This window comes from Capricornis sumatraensis, chromosome 14, assembly GCF_032405125.1.
Source record: "Capricornis sumatraensis isolate serow.1 chromosome 14, serow.2, whole genome shotgun sequence".
Lineage (NCBI taxonomy): Eukaryota > Metazoa > Chordata > Mammalia > Artiodactyla > Bovidae > Capricornis > Capricornis sumatraensis.
This window is the reverse complement of record NC_091082.1, coordinates 19,878,600-19,900,988: the sequence shown is the minus strand read 5'-3', so window position 1 is coordinate 19,900,988 and position 22,389 is coordinate 19,878,600. Positions and strand designations below refer to the sequence as shown.

At 38.1% G+C, this 22,389-nt stretch overlaps 2 protein-coding genes across 2 annotated transcripts in view; one reads left to right on the top strand and one right to left on the bottom strand.

Annotated features, from left to right (window-relative positions):
* The window catches only part of RO60 (Ro60, Y RNA binding protein), a 13,764-nt gene extending 6,186 nt beyond the window's left edge, over nt 1–7,578 (top strand). The window contains exons 5-8 of the mRNA XM_068985831.1: nt 1,395–1,511; nt 2,285–2,398; nt 2,687–2,833; nt 4,534–7,578. Coding sequence (XP_068841932.1) covers nt 1,395–1,511; nt 2,285–2,398; nt 2,687–2,833; nt 4,534–4,686 — 531 coding nt within the window. The 3' untranslated portion in view covers nt 4,687–7,578. The remainder of the gene's footprint in view (nt 1–1,394; nt 1,512–2,284; nt 2,399–2,686; nt 2,834–4,533) is intronic.
* GLRX2 (glutaredoxin 2) lies at nt 2,599–22,389 on the bottom strand. The gene is made up of 5 exons (XM_068985832.1): nt 22,242–22,389; nt 20,430–20,490; nt 14,754–14,930; nt 13,446–13,582; nt 2,599–2,815 (listed from the first exon to the last, which is right to left on the bottom strand). Exons 1-4 carry the CDS (start codon nt 22,340–22,342, stop codon nt 13,466–13,468), a joined length of 456 nt encoding a protein of 151 aa, XP_068841933.1. The 5' UTR covers nt 22,343–22,389; the 3' UTR covers nt 2,599–2,815; nt 13,446–13,465.

The window sequence follows — 22,389 nt, the reverse complement described above, 5'->3', positions numbered from 1 at the left end:
TAGTGGGCTGCCGTCTATGGGGTCGCACAGTCAGACACAACTGAAGCGACTTGGCAGCAGCAGTAGCAGCATATATATATATAAAAACTCCTACAACTCAACAGTAAAAATACAAATAACCCAATTCAAGACATGGGTGGAGTACTTGAACAGACATTTCTCCAAGGAAGGTTAAGCACATGCAAAGATGCTCAACATTAGTCATCAGGCAAATGCAAATCAAAACCACAGTGAGATGCCACTTCACACCTAGTTGGATAGCTTTGGCCATCCAAAAATACCACCTCCTATGTATATACCCAAAAGAATTGAAAACCGGAACTCATACAGGTACTTATACCCAGATGTTGATAGAAGCATTATTTACAGCAGCCAAAAGGTGGGAACAACCTGAGTTGTTGTCAGATGAATGGACAAATGAAATATGATATATGCATATAATGGAGTATTCAGCCTTACAAAGTAGTAGAACTTGAAAGATGCTAAAGCAGGGATGAACCTTGAAAACATTATGCTAGGTGAAAAAAAGCCAGACAGGAAAGGATAAGTATCCTATGGTTCCACTCATGAGGTTTCCAGAATACACAAATTCATGGATGTAGAAAGTAAAACAGAAGCTTCCTGGGGCTGCTGCTGCTAAGTCGCTTCAGTCATGTCCGACTCTGTGCGACCCCATAGATGGCAGCCCACCAGGCTCCCCCGTCCCTGGGATTCTCCAGGGAAGAACACGAGTGGGATGCCATTTCCTTCTCCAGTGCGAAAAGTGAAAAGTGAAAGTGAAGTTGCTCAGTCGTGTCCGACTCCTCGTGACCCTATGGACTGCAGCCCACCAGGCTCCTCCGTCCATGGGATTTGCCAGGCAAGAGTACTGGAGTGGGTTGCCATTTCCTTCTCCATTCCTAGGGCTAGAGGTGGATAAGAATGAGGAGTTGTTGTCAGTGGGTACAGAGTTTCTGTTGGGATGATGAAAAAGTTCTGGAAATAGTAATGGTGGTTATATACATACATATATATATATGTATGTATATAACATTGTGAATGTATTTGATGCTACTGAATTATACACTTAAAAATGATTAGAAAGTAAATGTTATGTTGTTTATATTTTACTACAAAAAAAATTCCTTGCTAGAAATTCCCAGTTTACTTCATGAGGAAAAGTCAAAAAAAAAAAAAAAGGAAGACTGTAACTTCTGTAAGTTACTAAATAGGCCATCTTAATTTCATTGTTTTACCTCTAGTTAAAGCTAAGCATTTCTAAATATTTGTCAATCGGTAAATCAAAAGTCAAGCCTTTTATCTTAGTCTTTTGAGTGAAAATTAAATATGATATGTTAGAAATTTATTTACAGTTTCTGTGATTGCTTTTAATGATTGTTTTGTTTTCTCTTTAGACAGTTGAGCCAACTGGAAAGCGCTTCTTACTGGCAATTGATGTCAGTGGTTCTATGAACCAAAGAGTTTTGGGTAGTGTACTCAACGCAAGCACTGTAGCTGCAGCGATGTGCATGGTGAGAACTCCTAAAGCAATTTAGGGTTTTGCCATACTGAAAATATTTACCCAGCACAAAACTATAAAGTTGGATACGATCAAAAATTATATTTTCATCACTTGTTTTATGCAGAGCTTTAAGTATTGTATATATACTTGAGTATACTTATATATTCCAGTCTTCTTTCCTCAGAAATTCCATGGACAGAGGAGCCTGGCAGGCTACAGTCCATAGGACTGCAGAGTCAGATACAGCTTAGCAACTGAACAACAACAAAAACATACTTTAATACTTACGTATATATGATATTGTAGGTATATTGAAAAAGCATGTCTAAAGAAAAATCAGAGTAGAACTTTTAATTTTGCAATAACAGATTAAATGTTACTGGTATTTTTAAAGAAATAGATAATTCTTAGAGAAGTTATTAATGAATATAGATGTTAAAAGATCAAGGACTAATAACAACAGACAGGAGACTTCCGGTTCTAGCCTGACTCAGTAGTGAGTAATCATCAGCAAGCTTCTTAGTTTCTCTTCTGTGGCTTTACTGCCTATTTAATAACATAAGAATAATAATATATACTCTATTTGCTTCAAAGGATTGTTGTTAAAACCAGTTTCTTTGTAAGAGTTTGTGAAAGTGCTTTGAAAGCTATACTACTGTTACTGTATAGTTTTCAAACGCAGTTCAGAAATAAATCATCATATTTTCTTTTAAAGATGAACTTTAAGAGACTGTATTTGTTTCCCCTGAATGTACTGAAAATTCCTACTATTGAATTTTTCAGGTTGTCACACGAACAGAGAAAGATTCTTCTATAGTTGCTTTTTCAGATGAAATGGTACCATGTCCAGTGACTACAGATATGACCTTACAACAAGTTTTACTGGCTATGAGTCAGGTAAGAAACTATTTCATGTGGTCTACTTAATATGTATTTTATAATAATTTTGTATTGATGTCATGACTGGTATTAATCAATATATGAGAACAAATTGTGTTACATCTCAATTTTTTTTACAAGCACAAAGTCAAAAATATATTTACAAGCTTTCTGAAAGCATATACATTGGCGCTAAACAAGATGATAACATGTAAAATAGTATTTTTAAGTAATTATTTCAGACATCTCAGTATGGAAATCGGAGCATTTTCTTTTATTCTTAACCATGTTTTTATTCTGAGTTAGATCCCAGCAGGTGGAACTGATTGCTCTCTTCCAATGATCTGGGCTCAAAAGACAAATACAGCTGCCGATGTCTTCATTGTATTCACTGATAACGAGACCTTTGCTGGAAGTGTCCATCCTGCTGTCGCTCTGAGGGAATATCGAAAGGTAAAGCAAAGTCTAATATTCTTTCTCACCCCAAACAAGATTCAGTTCTAAAACAGTCAATATATATTTTTTGTAAATGATACTGGAAGTAGTTGTGTACCTTTGTAAAAGGAATACGACTCTAGTTCTGGACTCAACAGTACTTGAAATGAGGAAGTACTGAGTACACATATATAATTTATTTCAACCAGTTCCAGATGTACATATTTTAATATCCTTTGCAAACAGTATTTTCAGTAATAATCAAAATTTTTTGAAATTTAACCATAAATTTTTTAATGATTCAACATCACTTCTGAGTTTTGCTAAGAACTACATAAATGTAAAGCAAAGCTAATGTGTGCTTTAAGTGTTATGAGTATTTCTAAGTTCCAATCAGTCTCTGCAGCTGAACTTTGTGAAATGAGGGATCTGTATCTGCACTATCCAGTGTGGAATCTGCTAGTCCGGTGAGAATGTGGAGCACTTGAACTGTGTGGCAGGCGTGACTGGAAGTAGAACTAGAACTTGATGAAGAGCAGTGGCTCTCAAAGTGTGGTTTCCTTTTCTGAACATCTGCACCTTTTCTTAGCATCACCTGGGACCTTGTTAGAAATGCATGTTCCTGGAGCCCCTGGGAGACCTGCTGAGTCAGGAACTCTGGGGATGGGACTGTGTGTTAACAACCCTTTCTGGGGATTCTCGTGTGTGCTTAAGAAAAAGTGAGAATGGAACTCAGAGTCAAGAAGCCTGGGTTCTGAGTCCTGGGTCTTTCTCTTTATACTAGCTGTGGACCCAAGTGAATTATTTACCTGATACATGTCATAATAGTGTATCACTGCTGTGGTATGTACCATGTTGGTTAAAAGTACTACTTACCTTCCAGGGTTGTTATAACAATTGCTACTCTTTAGTTGCTAAGTCATGGCCGACTCTTGTGATTCCTTGGACTGTTGTCCTCCAGACTCCTCTGTCCGTGGGATTTCCAGGCAAGAATACTGGAGTGGGTTGCCATTTCCTTCTCCAGAGGACCTTCCCCACCCAGGGATCGAGCCCTTGTCGCCTGCATTGGCAGATGGATTCTTTACCACAGAGTCACCAGAGAAGCCCTCGTTATAACAGTTAACATTAGATCAGTCGTCTAAAGAGCTCATGGTATCTGACATAGTGCACACTCAGTGATTGTTAGTCTTTCTCAATAACTCAAGTATTGTAGCCTTAAATCATAGCTGCAGAGAACAAGTTATTACATTGACATTATAGTTACAACATTTATATATGTCATACATAGCAATGTCATAGAACAAAAATTGATAACCCCAGGAACTGTTTTCCTTATTTGTACCCATACATACTGCCCCAGTGTATGATGTGCTGTTAAAAATGTCTGATGTCTCTGAACATTCTGACAGGTTTCATGAGTACAGAGTCCCTGTGCTGCTCAGAAATGTATTTTGTGTCCATAAATGAGTGATAACATTCAGCAGAGAAGCAGGAATTTCAGGCAGGCTGTTCACATGTTTAATTGTCTATACTTCTAAAGATCACATTCTCTTCTGAAGTCTTCTGGCCCCAGAAGACTGACAGATTTTATGGAGGAAACACAAATTGGCTTTGTAATGAAAAGCTGTGATAGGATTTAAAATGTTTTAATTTTGGAGGTTATTTGTTTTTGCTTATTAACATACTATTTTTTAAATATCTTTTATCTTTTCCTACAGAATATGGATATTCCAGCTAAACTGATTGTTTGTGGAATGACATCAAGTGGCTTTACCATTGCAGACCCAGATGATAGAGGCATGCTGGACATGTGTGGCTTTGATACTGGAGCTCTGGATGTGATTCGAAGTTTCACATTAGATATGATTTAACCATAAGCACCAGCACAATCTAAGAGGTCCACTCCCATCAGTGATCTCGCTAAAAACAAACAGCTATTTCCCAGCTAATCTTAATCCACTGAAAGAAGTCAGACAATGGTACAGTATGTGCATAATGGAAAGGTTACCTTACCAAAAAAAAAGAAGGAACAATAAGATGAGCCCAAAGTTCTTTCTACTAAACTAGCTTTTGGGAAATAGCTTCAGAATACACTGTAGCCCCCTCTACCTAACAGAAAACTTCTTGTTGAGATACTGTAAAATAGTCAAACAGTTCTGCTTTGGTGAATGATCACATTTGTACTTACAAGAAGTGAGAGCCAAAAGTATAAGTAGTCCTATATCATGTCATTTGTTTGAGAAATGCCTTTAAGTTTTCTTAAATGTTTTCATTGGTAAAGGACAGCTTTGATAATGTCCAAATACTCTGAAATGCACTGGACCATGTACTGTGATTATGAAACTCCTTGTAAATTTTTATACCAAGGGGATAAAACAACCACCAAGACATTTGCTTATGAATGAGTTTTACAAATTGCTTTAACAGTTTTCACCGATCTCATAAATAGCAGCATTCTCAGTCAGTGAAAAAGATACTCTGTTTCTGAGGGTTAATTTACATTTACAGGATTGTTTACCATTAACCAGAAACATAATGGAAACCTTTGAGAAGTGATACTAAAGTTTGTGTCAGCTGAGGAAGTCTATTGTGGTTTGTTTTTGTTTGTTTATTGCTGTGAGGGGCATGATCTGTTGGTTTCCTATGGCTTTTACCAACATAGCCACATGTAGGGACACATTTTTTCATATTCACAAATGAAAACATAAGATGTTTCAAGCATTTAACTTCCCCTACTCATAATCTGAAAAATATGACAGATAAAATCTCAGCTATAACCATAATCTGGTTATACCTTACTTTAAAATATTTTACCTTACTTTAAAATTTTGTTTTAATTACTTTTTTTCTCCAATTATAAATGAGTTTTAGATATTTCTAATTGTAAACATGTTGGCATCCTCCTCTCTTTGTCTACTATTCATTTGTGGCAAAATACTCTTTTTTGATAGTGTGAAAAAAAAAAGCAAGCTAGGTCTTTCAGGTTTGAAAGGCAATTTTTGAGTGGCATATTACCACTAACCAGTCTATAGGAAATTAAATTTTTCTTATTTGTGTATATTAAACTTCTTATTCATTATAAAGTGCATTATTTCCTTGAGCAAATACCCCTTCTGTGTGGGGAGCTTTAAGCTGTTGAAATGCCAATATATTTGCTCATAATTATATCATGGTTGCTTAAGATAATGTGGACATAAAACTTTAGTTTTTATGTATTGTTCTTTAAATGTATTTAAAGATTTACTGGGGATTTTTAAAGCCTTCTCACTATGAAAAGTCAAACAATAAGTGTAAATCACATACTTGTGTGCTTGGGGGTTAGATTTTATGTTAGGGGGCAGAAGGATTAAGTAATGTTAGAATTTGTATATTTTCTTCTGTTTCATGAGAAATTTGGGCTCTGGGAGTGACAAGAAAATGTCCCTTTCAGACTTATTTGACATATTTATACTGGGTTTATCTGCTATGTAGCCATTCCTTCAAGGCAACTGGTAGCAATTTGTAAATATTGTGATTTACCTGAGATTTTGGTCAACAAAGCTAGTGGCATCACTACCCAACACCCACAAAATACATCGCTTCTGGTATCTTTGGTTTTTTTACCTTCTGTCAGGCATTAGATTTGAAATGATAGCTACTTTGATACATTAAAATATTATGCTCGGATTGAATTTAAAGCTTAAAGAACCTAATAGAATTATGTAATCATACTTGAATTCATTACATAAACCCAAGGTCTTAAATTAAAAATTATAACATGATCTAACTTCTTATTCCTAATAGAAATGTTAAGTGGAATATAATATAAACGCTTATTTCCTTGGTTAAATACTGTTTCTATATTGTTTTTAGGCAGAATATTCAGGAACTAATATTAATAAATCCGTCAGAGAAGAAAGATTAGCTGTGGCCTTTTTGAAGTCACATAGAAAAGTCTATTAAATGTTAAAGATTTGAGAAAGAAAACTAAAGACCACCACACAAGGTAGCTTTATTTCAAATATGGAGCTTTAGAGCTGGAAATAACCTTAGAAATGTAAAAGGTAGTTTTTTGACTTAGGCTAGGAACCCGAGGTCTGAGAGAGTGTGACACTGGAGCCCTAGATCTAGCAATGGCCTCCTCATTCTCATCCCAGTGTTCACTGGAAATTCCACTTGGGAACACTGTCTTGTATTGTTTAGTTTAGTGATCATCTTATGGGAATATTGGCGAGGAAAGTGCTCAGTGAACGGGATGTACCGTCATCTCCCTGGAGCCTCTTTCACTCTAACTTACTGTGTGACTGGAGACAGCTAGTTTAACCTGTGTGATTCAATTTTGCTATCCTTAAAAAGTACCATTTTGTGGGAAGACATTTACTTACAAGAGTAAGGGATAAAATAGAATTATTCAAGACTTTTATCTTTTTAGGTATTAGGAAATAATTAATGTATATACATGATTGCTTTAGGAGTAGAAAAACAGAGAAGTTGTGAACATGTATACTTTTGTAGTTCATAGTGACCCTCAAGCACAATTAATATCTTAATAACCTGTTGCTATATAACATAGTCATATAGAAAAAATAAAAACTTTTACCTCATTATGAATAAAATATTCTCAAGTAATAAAGAAGTTTTATTTTCTGAATTACTTTTAGCATTACTGTTGATTAGGAAAATGTTGCTTTTTAAAAAACAACCCTAAGAAAAATAAACTTTATGTCCCAGAAAATACATAAATATTTTCAGGATATAGTTTTAATTAGTAGAAAGAAAAACTAATCTTATAATCCTACCCTTTCCTTGTTAATTGAAATTTCTAGGAAATTCCACTTAGGAACACTGTCTTGTATTGTTTAGTTTAGTGATCATCTTATGGGAATATTGGTGAGGAAAATGCTCAGTGAATGGGATGTACCGTCATCTCTCTGGAGCCTCTTTCACTCTAACTTAACTGTGTGACTGGAGACAACCAGTTTAACCTGTGTGGTTCAATTTTGCTCTCCTTAAAAAGTACCATATCTAATCCTTGGATCATAGAAGAATCAATGAATTTATATCTGTATCAAAGTCAAAATTGGGAAGAGGGCTTGCAATACAAATTAGAACTTCTTTAAAATTAAAACTTTTAATAGGGTATACGTTTTGAAAGATAAAGTGTTTTAGAAAAACAACTCATTAAGCTGAGTAATTTTTTTAAACACTTCCTGTTCTGAATGGGAAATGTCATCATTCTCTGATAAGAGAAAGTAGTAATATATTCCAAGTCTAAGATCCCATTAAAAAACAAACTCATATTCTAAATAAGAAGATGGTCTTAGAAATATTTGCATAACCTTTTAAATAATAGGTAAATCTATACATGATAGAATATCAGTTAATCAGGCTTTTTTTCTGCAAAGCAATTTAAAGTTATTTGGGAAATTTAAAGTTATGTGAGGATCTGACAGTTACATGAGAAACGTCTTTAGAAGCACAATAAAGCTACATCTAAATGATAAAATAATTGTGATCACTTATTGGACTTATTTTAATTTGACTTAAAGGTACCCACACATTTCTCAGTAAGGCCCTTACAGTAAGTAATCAAAAATGAAAACTTCTAGTCTTGTCTATATGGGTGATTTGTTAAGGCGATAAACCCCTTTAGAGAAATGTCAGATAGCTGCAATGGAAACATGCACAAGGGAGAATTTGGAAAAAAAGGTAAGTTGAACTAGTTAGGTGTACTTACTGTATGCAGTTTAATCTAGTATATCCCATATACCTGCTCCCTAGTCCCTTATTTGTTGAAAGATTACTTCTATACCTTTTTTCCTTTTTTCTTTTTTCCTTTTTTTTCCCTTTTAAAATTCCTTTCTTCTGACATTTTGGTCTTTTGTTTTTGTACTCCTGCTCTACCTGAGTAATAACGTGAATGACAAGAAAGTCACCTGTATTCGGTTTGGGATACATCTTTTGCAGAGTGTTTTTTGTTCCACATAGAGTTAAGGTCACATTTTTTTTCAAATTAATAACAGGCATGTCTCCTAGAACAATAATCAAATTGATAAATTATCTTCCCAATCAAGGTAACTTGTATAACTTTTATATAAGCTGTACGCAGAAATTTTGTGGCCTTTTGAGTAGGGTTAGTTATTCAGCCTTTGTTTGCAATCATAAGTGTACCTGGCTCTTAGAAAAAGCACTCTTTGAAAAATAAATAACTGGATACTCTCAGAAAGTAGCACATCTCAGTGCTCATATTTCCATAATTATAAAGACTACCCACAAAATCTTTGGTCTACCAAGTACTTGACGATGCTTCTGTATACATGGCTTGTAGTATAAAAGGTCTTATAAATAAGACTTGTATTCACATTGAACATTTTTTTACTTGGTAAGTGTTTTATTTACTTTTGAAAAATTATTATGATGTTTATTTAAAAATTAATCCTATGGTAGTATTTTTCATGTAGAAAACTAATAATTTTAAAAAAAGATAACTAATAATGTAGTTAAACTTAACTGTTTGAATAGAAATTATAATAAATGACACATTTTCCTAAACTGAAAATACCAAATTATATGGGAAATCGGTAAAAAGAAACATAAATTTAGGAGATATGTTGCAGAATTCTGACTGAAATTAATGTGATTATTTTCGATGAGAATTAATTTTGTAAATACAATGAAGACATATAAAAGATATTTCTGAGCCTAAGAAAATTTTTCTGTTTGCTTCTATTTAATTTAGTACCACCATGTTATAGTAATTTTATGAACAGAAGTGAAAATATTTCATTTTCAAATATATTTAAATTTTTCTTGCTTTTAGAAGCTATCAGAATCTCTACATGAACAAAAGAAATAGTAAGTTAGATACGTTTCACTTAGTGAACACTTGGATTGTTAAGGGTAGTAAATGGGGTTAAAGCCTTGCTATTTTATGTATCATTACCACAAAATTGATGGACCATTATATCAATACAATCATTGTATTGAAACCTCTGTTTAAATGGCTTATTAAGCTATATTTGCAATGCAAACTGTTTAGAATCTATACATGGACAAATCAAAGATATTATATAATTAATGAATAGTAACGAGAAAAAATATTTTTGTTGCACTGCTAAAGATGGACTGCATGTAATTTGGAATGGTGTGACTAGACATAACTTGTAATGCATCTGAATTATATTTTCTTCCTTTTATTGTCAGCTTCTGATAATGGAGAAATTCTCCTAAGGGATGAGATATATGAAATCAGCTTTAAAAAAATTGGCTGGGGAAGAACTGTTATAATCTAGTTATAAAATCTCCATTTTCTTTATATAAAGGCTTTGATTTCCGTATTTGACCACTCAGTATTTAAATGATACAGACTAATGCCTGCATAGAGTAAAACTGAAGTATATAAGAGCCTTAAAGTGAAAAAATGAACCTTCTGACTGCCTTAAAATATGACTAGCTCTCTAACACAGGCATACATACTTTGCTTAGGGTCTGTTCATTAAGTAATGCCTTAATAGTGTCAGTATTTCTAAAGTATAGAACTTGAGGTTCTTTTACAGCTTTCTCTTTTACATAAAGAATGGAAATTTAACAAGTTTTAAATCTGATTGTACATTAGTTGTTTAAGCACCCATTAACAGGATAATCTAGGACACTGATGTGTTACACATACATGACTGTTAACATCAGTAATACCTTGTGATAGTTTAAGGTTTTTTATTGTTTTGTATAACAAATTATCCAAGAAGCTGGACTCTATGTAACATGATCTCCAAGGACCAAGCTGCATATTTAAACACTCTGAGTGAAAAATAAAGTTGTACAGTTCCAAAAATGATTAATTTTTTAAGGGAATTTTTCAAGACAAAAGGCAAATATATTCTTTCAAGCCTACCACCAATTCATTCAAAGAAGTGAATACAGTTGTAAACAGTTGCAATAAGAAGTATCCAGGCCAGTGATGTTTAATTACACTCACATTTTTACATTCACTTTGCCTTTTAAAGCAGGAATATTTTATAAAAATGAGAGAAAACTTTAAATTGTCACGCTGGTGCTTTAAAGTATATAAAGTCTGATTTATAACACATTCCATTTTAAAGGAAAAGGACCCTGAAAGGAGGGGCGGGGGTTTCCTAGAAACTCACTGATACTGTTGAGTCTTCCAAGTTATCACTGTAAATAACACATCTAACAATGTAATTCTGGTGTTTTCTGATAGAAAAATGGATGAAACACTAATGTATGAAATTTGTTTCATGACAAAATAGTTTCCACCAATACTGTGAAATCTGGACTCTCCTGTGTAGCCCTGCAAAACCCATACTGGATAAATCATTTTAGACATCGAGTGCAGGTGGGCACAATGTGAACTGTTTCTAGTCACTTGTATTATTGTAGAATTTGATAGAGGTACCAAATAAACTCTATGCACATCAAGTATTTGTCTTTATTTCTTGAAAGCAGAATTTTAAGGTTATTATGTGCCTTGTAAGAAGCTTCCAGGTGGCACTAGTGGTAAAGAACCCGCCTGTCAATGCAGGTTAGACACAAGAGACGCAGGTTCAATGGAAGATCCCCTGGAGGAGGGCGCAGCAACCCACTCCAGTATTCTTGCCTGGAGAATTCCATGGACAGAGACGCCTGGCAGGCTGCAGTCCATAGGGCCACAGAGTGGGACATGACTGAAGTGACTTAGCATGCATGGCTTACAAGATGTAAGGCTCTTGGCCTTACATTTTATAATCTTACAGTATTTGAATATTCAATCTTATAATAGTTAAATAAAATGAAATTAAGTTTTGATCATTAATACTGGTCTTGAAATGCCTCAGTGTTTATTTAAAATATGTGCTTGAGGATTCTTTTCAATAGGTATTATAGAATCAAAACTACATTTAATAAAAATACACATTTTTTAAAGAGTTTAAACAAGATTCTTTTGTGGGAAAAAAATTATTCAAAGTTGCCTTTGGGAGGAAGGAAAGGATAAATTAGGAATTTGAGATTAACATATACACACTACTATATATAAAGTAGTTAACTAACAAGACCTACTGTATAGCACAGGGAACTACTAAATACTGTGAAATAACCTATAAGGGAAAAGAATCTGAAAAAGAATATATATATACACATGCACACATATATAATAGGTATATAATCCAAGTGAATCACGTTGCTTTATACCTGAAACTAACACAACACTGGAAAGCAACGATACTTCAACTACAAAATTTTAAAAAATAGAAAATAAAAGTTGCCTTTGGGAAAAGGTAACACCAAAACTCAACTATGCAAATAAAAATATTCTAAGTGCCAATTTACAGAGATTTCTCTGAATTCCCATCAAACTTTCATATTAAAAGTTCTAAGAAAAAAAATAAAAATAAGTTCTAAGATCTGAGCCATAGGAATTGAAGAGAACATACGAATTGAAACTACATACGAGTATACCCACCAAAACTTTATAGACATTCATTCGATATTAGAGTTCTCCATTTAAAGATGGCAGTGAACAGCTGAATGGAGAAAGGAAGATCACAAACTACAGTTGACCCTTGGAACGTGGGTTTGAACTGTGTGGGTCTACTCAGACATGGATTTTTCTCAGTAATAAATACTGCAGTACTAGACAGTCTGTAACTGGATGAATCTGAGGGTGTGGAGGACTGATTTCTAAATTACACTTGGATTTTCAAGGTGGTTTTCGGAGCCCCAATCCCTGCCTTGTTCAGGAATCAACTGTAAATATTTCCTCACAGATGAGCAAACCTAAACTTTATTTTAAACCTTAATTGGGAAACTTGCCTTTTAAAAAAGTTGTTCAAATAGTATTTTTTTTTAGTATTAGTAAACAGTGAAACTCAAATATATTTTAAAAATCCCTTTTTTCCCAGCAGCTTTTCAGCTTCCCAGTTAAATTTTTTGGCAATTCATGTCTAAGTTGATTAGTGGTAAAAGTGAGGGGGAAAGAGTGCCTGTTTTTTAAAAAATATTAAACAGTTAGTCTTTCAGATCTTAACATTAAAAATCAAAGACCCCCCAAAAAAGATCATACTTTTTCTTAAACGATCACCATTTTCTTTCTAACCTATGATTCTGGAAAGTACGGCTGCCCAAACCTAGTTTTGCCTTAGATTTATATTAAGACTTTTATCCAGCTATAATTTATGGTGTTATGGACTGAATGTGTCTCCCCAAAATTTATGTTGAAACCCTCATTCCCAGTAACAATTATGCTTTTTTTTAACTGAAAACTTACGTCCCCCCACCCAAAAGTCTTTCTGTTAATCCTCCGCTTGGCAACAACTCCCTGCATAATCAGACCAAAGTTCTTGGTCATCTGGGACTGGCATGTCACCTGGGCAGCTGCTTAGACCCACAGGACTGTCCCTTGCAGCACTCACTTCAGATGCCCGTCTGTCCAGGTTGTCACCTGTTATCTGCTCCTTCAGTTTTAAATATCTTTTTTTACTGAAGAATTGGCAAATAAGATATTTCCACAGTGATTTATTGTTCATTATTTTTTACAACCTTTTCATGAAGATAATTCATATATTTAAAACACCTTCAAATATTTAAAAGACATTATCAGGCAATATCATTTTAAATATGTAGTGACATATTACTAGCAAAAGTTATATGCACTTACATCACTAAAGTTCTTCCCTCTTACTTTTTTTTTAAATGACACTGGTGAACTAGTGGAAGCAATTTTCCTTCTTTGTGAAGCCTATGAGTGTCAGTTGCACCTCCAATAAAAGTTCCATTGACAAATATTCGTGGTACCTGTTGGATAAACAAAAGTTTAGATGTCACCCTGGGTGTCAGAAGTATAAAGCCATTCACAGGATCCTAATACATGCTACTCTGTGGGTGCTTTTATGGGCAAAGCACTATATAAAGCTCTTTGATAATTACCTATTTAAAATTTTCAACCCTTTAGGTGGGGCTTCCCTGGTTAGCTCAGTGGTAAAGAATCCATCTGCCGATGCAGGAGACAGGTTCAATTCCTGGGTCGGGAAGATCCCCTGGAGAAGGAAATGGCAACCCACTCCAGTATTCTTGCCTAGAAAATCCTGGCTGCAACCCATGGGCTCGCAAAGAAGTCAGACTTAGCGTCTAAACAACAACCTTTCAGGTGGGTACTATTTTTTAGTCTTATTTTGGAGGCAAAGGAGGCACAGGAGCTTGCCTGAGATCACAAAGTAAGGGACAGAACTGGGGTTTAAACCCAGGACAAACTGACTCTCAATCCCTTTCTCCTCATCACTTTGCCATATAAAAGGCAAAATAAAGCAATCAGCAATCTCTAATGATTAATGATGTTTAAGTGGTTCTTACCACTGTTTACTAAAGGGGAAGAGTACATTATTAACTCCTTAACAGGCACATATAAATAGGAAAATGGCACATATAAACAGGAAGGAAAAATAATGTTGCCATTATATTTCTTTTTTGTTCTTTTGGGTTTGTTTGTTTGTTTTGCCACACCATGCAGCATGCAGGATCTTAATTCTGCCTGGCCAGGGATCCAGTCCCCTACAGTGGAAGCTCAGAGTCCTGACTACTGGACAACCATGGAATTTCCTCTATTATTATGGGAACATCCTCAGATTTTCAAGAATCTAAAAACACGGAGCCCAAAAGCATTCTTATTAGTACAGAAAATGAAGCACCCTTGATCTGCACTGTTCAAGTGAGAAAAGAAGAATTGTTTCATCTTGAAAAAGTCCCAGGAGGATGTCAACCATTTATAGACCACCACTCACGCCAACACCATTAACCCACCCACACACACACACAGTAAAAATTTTTTTAAAATAGAACTCTGTTGTTTCCTGGTCTATGAATCTCTCAGAGTATGTCTGGCTCACTTTTCCCTACACAAGGACACAGGCCCAAGGTGACCCAGCTCACCACCCACTTTGGGGCAAAGCAATGCAGGGAATGGACTCACAGTTCTTTCACCAGTCATTTTGTGAAGAGCGTCTTGAAACTGACTTCCATATTCAAGCATGTCCAATTCCACCACTTTATAGTTAACATTCATGTCATGGAAAAGGTTTTTTGCCATCGTACAGTAAGAACAGGATGTTTTGGAGAAAATCACCACACAATTATTAGAAATGGTCTCCTGAAGAAAAACAAAAAGATCATTTTAATTCTAGACATTTCCTCTCAGAAAGGAATCATGATACAGGAGATATATGATATAGTAGGAAGGGTATGGATTTTGGAGCCTCACAATTCAGGGCTCAGACTCAGCCTATGTCATCTAATTCTCATCTGTAGATTGAGGACAAAGGAACATTATTAGGGAAAAGGGATGTGATGGGTGGAAAGTGTTGGCACAGAGGAATAACGCATGTAATCACCACCAATTCATAGACAGCAGACACTTCTGTGTGCCAACACGATTCTCAACACTTTACCTTCACTAGTTCACTTAAACCTCACTACAGTCCTGAGATAGGTCTTTATCATCGCCTCCACTTCATACATGAGGAAACTGAGGCAGAGAGGAGGGTAAATAACTTAACCCTGGTCCTCAGCTCTTAAGCGGGTGAGCTGGGATTTGAACCCGCACAAGTCTGAGTCCACAGCCCAGATACTTAATCTCTTGTCATACTACTTCTCAAATATTCAGGTGTTCAGGAGTTAACTCCTTACTTAACTGTCTCTTAAAATTTTTTTTTTTTTTTTACCATCTTAACCATTCTTTGCTTTTTGTTTTTGGCTGAACCACACGGCTCATGGGGTCTTAGCTCCCCAACCAGGAATGAACCCATGTCCCTGGCAGTGGAAGCCTGAAGTCCTAACCACTGGACCACTGGAGAATTTCCTTCTTTGCTTTTTTTTAACATTGAAATCTAACTGCTGCTGCTGCTAAGTCGCGTCAGTCGTGTCCGACTCTGTGCGACCCCATAGACAGCAGCCCACCAGGCTCCCCTGTCCCTGGGATTCTCCAGGTAACAACACTGGAGTGGGTTGCCATTTCCTTCTCCAGAAATATAACTGACTTACATTATTATATTAGTTTCAGGTGTATAGCATTGTGATTCGGTATTTTTATATTTTACAAAATGATCAACCCACTTCCTTACTGTTCAATGGTGAAAAATGACGTACACATGCATGCTGAGTCACTTCAGTTATGTCTGAGTCTTTGCAAACCTTTGGATTGTAACCTGCCAGGCTGCTCTGTCCGTGGGATACTAGAGTGGGTTGCCATGCCCTTCTCCAGGGGATCTTCCTGACCCAGGGATCAAACCCATGTCTCTTACATTTCCTACATTGGCAAGCAGGTTCTTTACCACTAGTGACACCTGAAGCCCCAGTGATGTATGATTTCTCTTCAAAATTTAAGGCTTTCAAGGATCCAGGTATACACAATAGTTTTTCCCTTCAACTTCCACTCCTTCCTTGTATATCTTTATAGTAAAAAAATAAAACAACTGTCATCACTGTTTTGATAAGATAGTCTCCAGCATTCATTGTTCCTGGAAAAGCTACTTCCAGACATGCTGACTCAGTGGGTCTGAGGCAGAAGTCAGAAACTATTTCTGAAAAACATTCCCGATAATTCTAACATCAGCCTGGAAGCTATATTAGCCTTGGAAGCTATCCTGCCTGCCTTCGTCACAAAGACCCTGAGGCTTCGCTGTGCATCTGCGTCACAACTTCACGGGTGAAGTTTGTTGAGCTCTGTGCATGTCAATGCCCAGGTCCTTCGGGAATTTCTGAATGGACAGATCTAGCATCTGCTAGGTTGTCCTAGTGCGAGTCATAAGCAGCACCTTCAAGATGAAGGTCAAGAATCAGAGAGTAGGACAAAGTGGTTCAGAAGTTACATATGCCCTCGGGGGTCAGAAGGGTTCCAAGCCAGTGTCTGTTCAGTTGTTCAGTCACTAAGTCATGTTCAACTCTTTCGACCCCATGGACTGCAGCACACCAGGCTTCCCTGTCCTTCACTATTTCCCAGAGTTGGCTCAAATTCATATCCACTGAGTTGGTGATGCCATCCAACCACGTCATCCTGTCATCCCCTTCTCTCTTGCCCTCAATCTTTCCTAGCATCAAGGTCTTTTCTAATGAGTTGGCTCCTCACATCAGGTGGTCAAAGTATTGAGCTTCAGCTTCAGCATCAGCCATTCCAATGAATATTCAGGGTTGATTTCCTTTAGGACTGACTGGTTGGATCTCCTAGCTGTCCAAGGGACTCTCAGGAGTCTATGTGTATGCAAATCTATTTCCATGCTTCTCTTCTGCTCACTCTCAATATTTACTACTACAGAAGTCTATCTCAGGGAGAGCTAGACAGGCCAGAGATATACTACTGAATCCATCTTACAGATGAGAAAACTGAGGTTGAGGACTTCACAGCACTGGATGGGATTCCACCCACTCTGTCCCAAAACCAAAGCCAGTGCTCCTTTCTCACTGTGCTGCCTCAGGTTAGAGACACCCGAGACCATAAATTTAGAGAGAGAGGCTGAAACATAGTAAAGTGAAAGTCGTTCAGTTGCATGTGACTCTTTGAGACCCCATGGACTATAGCCCACCAGGCTCCACTGTCCATGGGATTCTCCAAGCAAGAATACTGGAGTGAGTAGCCATTCCCTTCTCCAAAGGATCTTCCTGACCCAGGAACTGAACCTAGGTCTCCTGCATCATAGGCAGATTCTCTACCATCTGAGCCACCAGGGAAGCCCTGACAAATAGTGATGTAGAGATTCCACGGTGATTATTGCAAAGAAATAGGGGAAAACAACAGAATGGGAAAGACTAGAGATCTCTTCAAGAAAATTAGAGATACCAAGGGAACATTTCATGCAAAGATGGGCTCAATAAAGGACAGAAATGGTATGCACCTAACAGAAGCAGAAGATGTTAAGAAGAGCTGGCAAGAATACACAGAACTATACAAAAAAGATCTTCGTGACCCAAATTACCACGAAGGTGTGATGACTCACCTAGAGCCAGATATCCTAGAATGCAAAGTCAAGTGGGCCTTAGGAAGCATCACTATGAACAAAGCTAGTGGAGGTGATGGAATTCCAGTTGAGCTATTTCAAATCCTATAAGATGATGCTGTGAAAATGCTGCCCTCAATATGCCAGAAAATTTGGGAAATTCAGCAGTGGCCACAGGACTGGAAAAGGTCACTTTTCATTCCAATCCCAAAGAAAGGCAATGCCAAAGAATGCGGAAACTACCACACAACTGCACTCATCTCACATGCTAGCAAAGTAATGCTCAAAATTATCCAAGCCAAGCTTCAACAGTATGTGAACCATGAACTTCCAGATGTTCAAGATGGATTTAGAAAAGACAGAGGAACCAGATATCAAATTGCCAACATCTGTTGGATCATAGAAAAAGCAAAGAGTTCCAGAAAAACATCAACTTCTACTTTATTGACTCCACCAAAGCCTCTGACTGTGTGGGTCACAAAAAACTGTGGAAAATTCTGAAACAGATGGGAATATCAGACCACCTGACCTGCCTCTTGAGAAATCTGTATGCAGGTCAAGAAGGAACATTTAGAACTGGACATGAAACAACAGACTGGTTCCACACAGGAAAAGGAGTACATCAAGGCTAAATATTGTCACCCTTCTTATCTAACTTATATGCAGAGTACATCATGAGAAATGCTGGACTGGATGAAGCACATGCTGGAATCAAGATTGCCAGGAGAAAAATCAATAACCTCAGATATGCAGATGACACCACCCTTATGGTGAAAGTGAAAAAGAACTAAACAGCCTCTTGAGGAAAGTGAATGAGGACAGTGAAAAAGTTGGCTTAAAGTTCAACATTCAGAAAACTAAGATCATGGCATCTGGTCTCATCACTTTATGGCAAATAGATGGGGAAACAGTGGAAACAGTGTCAGACTTTATTTTGGGGGGCTCTAAAATCACTGCAGATGGTGACTGCAGCCATGAAATTAAAAGACGCTTACTCCTTGGAAGAAAAGTTATGACCCACCTAGATAGCATATTAAAAAGCAGACACATTACTTTGCCAACAAAGGTCCATCTAGTCAACGCTATGATTTTTCCAGTAGTCATATATGGATGTGAGAGTTGGACTATAAAGAAAGCTGAGCACCGAAGAATGGATGCTTTTGAACTGTGGTGTTGGAGAAGACTCTTGAGAGTCCCTTGGACTGCAAGGAGATCCAACCAGTCCATCCTAAAGGAGATCGGTCCTAAATATTCATTGGAAGGACTGATGCTGAAGCTGAAATTCCAATACTTTGGCCAGCTGATTCAAAGAACTGACTCATTTGAAAAGACCCTGATGCTGGGAAAGATTGAAGGCTGGGAAAGGAAGAAGGGGATGACAGAGAATGAGATGGTTGGATAGCATCACCAACTCAATAGACATGAGTTTGAGCAAACACTGGGAGTTGGTTATGGACAGGGAGGCCTGGCGTGCTGCAACCCATGAGGCTGCAAAGAGTCGGACACAACTGAGCAACTGAACTGAACTGAGAGATTCCAAACTGAGCAGAAACTCAGGATGACAGTGTCACAGTTTCTTGAACCTTTCTTCTCACATTTTCTCAACCCTGTCCTTACTAAATATTTCATGGTTTCATATTCTTTTTGTTTGTTTGTTTTTGGCCAAATTGCGAGGTGTTAGTTCCATGACCAGAGATTGAACCTGTGCCCCGTGCAGTGGAAGCATGGAATCTTAACCACCGAAATGCCAGGGAAGTTCCTACTCTTATTTTAAAAGAAGCAATCCCTCACAACAGGTCTCCAACATTACTGTTATATTCAGCAGCTGTGAGTGAATATTTTTGTAGTCAAATAAACCAAAGGCAGAAATTGTTTGTGTGTAGTGGTGTTTGGTGGTGAGGGACAGAGAAATACGTATGTCCTATAGGCTGCCGTCTCTGGGTTCGCAGAGTCGGACACGACTGAAGCGACTTAGCAGCAGCAGCAGTAGGCTGCAGGGGTAGAAAAACATACACACAAGAGGAATTTCCTGCGGCAGACTTAACTGGGCTTTGCAGTTCAAGCAAGAGAAACACAAGAGAACACAGCAGTGCACAGTATCCTTGAGAGGATCAGTCACAGAGTAACTACTGCAAACTAGGTTCTATGTTTTAGAGAAACAGCTTCTCGGAGAAACAGCTTCTCAGGGCAGAAACGAACAGTATGCCTGGCTAAGGCACCCTGACTGGTAACAACAGGAAACCTGAGGTGGGGGAGACAGAAAGAACAGTCAGCATCATAGACCCAACTTAGAGGAGCAAAGGCACCTTAAGAATAAATCTCATAGGGACTTCCCTGGCAGTTCAGTGGTGAGGATTCTGTGCTTCCACTGCAGACGGCACACGTTCGATCCCAGGTCAGGAAACTAAAATCCCACAAGCAATTTGGCACAGCCAAAAAAAGAATAAATCTCATAAATTCATTTATGAGGAAAAAAAAAACTAAGAAAACGATCCAGAACTTCTTTGTATCATGCATGATTTTGATAGCAGATTTAAAAATATATTAACTTAGTAATTAATTTTCTAGACTATGTCAAGTTTGGATAAGCATATTAAATATGTATGACAATTCTATTTCCAACAAGGAAAGTTTTTTCCTACATGTCCCCCATCACTCACTTGGATCTGATTCACAGGAGCAGTTGCTGCGTTTCCCAAAGATGATGTGATGTTCCCCATCCTAAAATGAATTTTAAAGAGCAGTGCAATTAAACATTAAGGACAATATATCAGATGAGATCCATTCAGAGCAACCCAATATGCAAATATATATCCAAACATATGAAAGAGAAAAGTTTTACTTGCTATCTGTACAAAATAGCATTGTCAAAGTATTTGTTTACTAATATCACAAAGGCCTACATCATTTACTATCTAGCTTTCAGGAAAGAAAATGGAGGTTAAAGGATGAAGGTGTGGACCTAAGTAGGAGCTTAGGTGGAACAACACATCAATCTATTTGTCTTATTAACTAAGAGAACACATCCTTTTCATCTCAGTTCCAACACTTAATTAGCATTCCCAAAGCACCTACTATTTGCATCTACTCTAGAAGCAGGAATTCTAGTAGACCTTCTAAGACCATATTTCCTTTCCTACTAAGACGAAGTGGAAGGTGTACTCTGAAACGTCACCTTCCCTGCCAAAGAAAAGAGAAAGCTGCTGGAAGGCACTTTTCTCCAATTCCAGTCAAGAAAGTAAGTTGTAAAGAAAAAGAAAAAGAAAGTAAGTTGTTCAATACACGTTTCTCTTCTCCATTAATGAAGTAGCCACTAGCCATGCCACGTTTATGGAACACCTACTACGTGCTGCTGCTAAGTCACTTCAGTCGTGTCCGACTCTGTGTGACCCCATAGACAGCAGCCCACCAGGCTCCCCAACCCCTGCGATTCTCCAGTCAAGAACACTGGAATGGGTTGCCATTTCCTTCTCCAGTGCAGGAAAGTGAGAAGTGAAAGTCGTGTCCGACTCCTAGCGACCCCATGGACCGCAGCCTACCAGGCTCCTGCATCCATGGGATTTTCCAGGCAAGAGTACTGGAGTGGGGTGCCATTGCCCTCTCCGTACTATGTGCTAAAGGGCTGAAATGCCGAAGGGATAGTATCACTGTAAAAACACCACTGAACCTCCAGGACTTGTCAAATAGTTACACTATGTGATTGGCACCTTGTGGAGGAGGTTTCTAGTTTAGCAGAGAAGGTTAATCAAGGAGCTCCTCGAGTCTTGCAAAACTGGCAGAAGTTAACAGATCGAGGAGTTAGGAATAACGTCCCAGACAGAGGGATGAATGTACAGATAGGCGAGCTGGAAGGACAGCCCCGACCGGCCGCACGGGAGTGAGGCGGGCAGAGAGGAGGCGGTCTCGCAACGCAGGCCTCGGGGCCGCGGGTATTCACCAACCTCGCTCGAGCCAGAGGCGACACCGTCCAACCTCGAAGACCTGGCCATTTGGTAGAAAGCGCCACTTCCACTTCCTGCCGCAGGAGCCAGATTTAGCAAATGAGAATGCAGATCGCTCAGTTAAATTAGAATTTCAGATAAACAGCGAATAACTGTTTAGCCTACGTATGTTCCGTTCAATATCTGGAATATACTTAAGCCAAACCATTATTCGCTGTTTATTTGAAATACTAATTTATTAGGGCATCTTGTATTTTATCTAGTAACCGAGGAGAAGGGGAGGTTCAAGCCAGCAAGACTTAGGCTTGTTTAATCTGAAGATCGCGTGGTCCCGAAATCGCCAAGAGCGCTTAAGGCACCTTCTCTCTCGGTCCCTTCCCGGCCTCCCGCTCTCCGAGGCGCCTCAGCGGTTCGATCGACTCGGGGCGTACCGAGCGCCCGGGAAGAAGCCGCCTCCGCCCACCGCTAGGTCCAGACCCCAGCGAGGCCGCACAGCCACGTCCAGCTCGTGCTGCTCGCAGAGCCGCTTACCCGGAGCCCGAAATTCCCGCTGGCCCCTCAAACCGGCCCGCTGAGCTGCTCCTGATCGGGACGAGCCGAGTCCCCACCAGCGCTGCGCGGCGCCAGTACATGGTCCTAGTGCGGGGGCCTCAGCGAGCGGACGGACCAGCAACCGCGG

What these genes read in the sequence shown, in the direction of transcription:
- GLRX2 (XM_068985832.1), bottom strand. Translation starts at nt 22,342, where the DNA reads ATGTACTGGCGCCGCGCAGCGCTGGTGGGGACTCGGCTCGTCCCGATC. An exon ending in GCGGGAATTTCGGGCTCCGG is followed by an intron (nt 20,491 to 22,241) that starts GTAAGCGGCTCT and finishes AATTCATTTTAG; the next exon opens with GATGGGGAACATCACATCAT. An exon ending in CTCCTGTGAATCAGATCCAA is followed by an intron (nt 14,931 to 20,429) that starts GTGAGTGATGGG and finishes GTTTTTCTTCAG; the next exon opens with GAGACCATTTCTAATAATTG.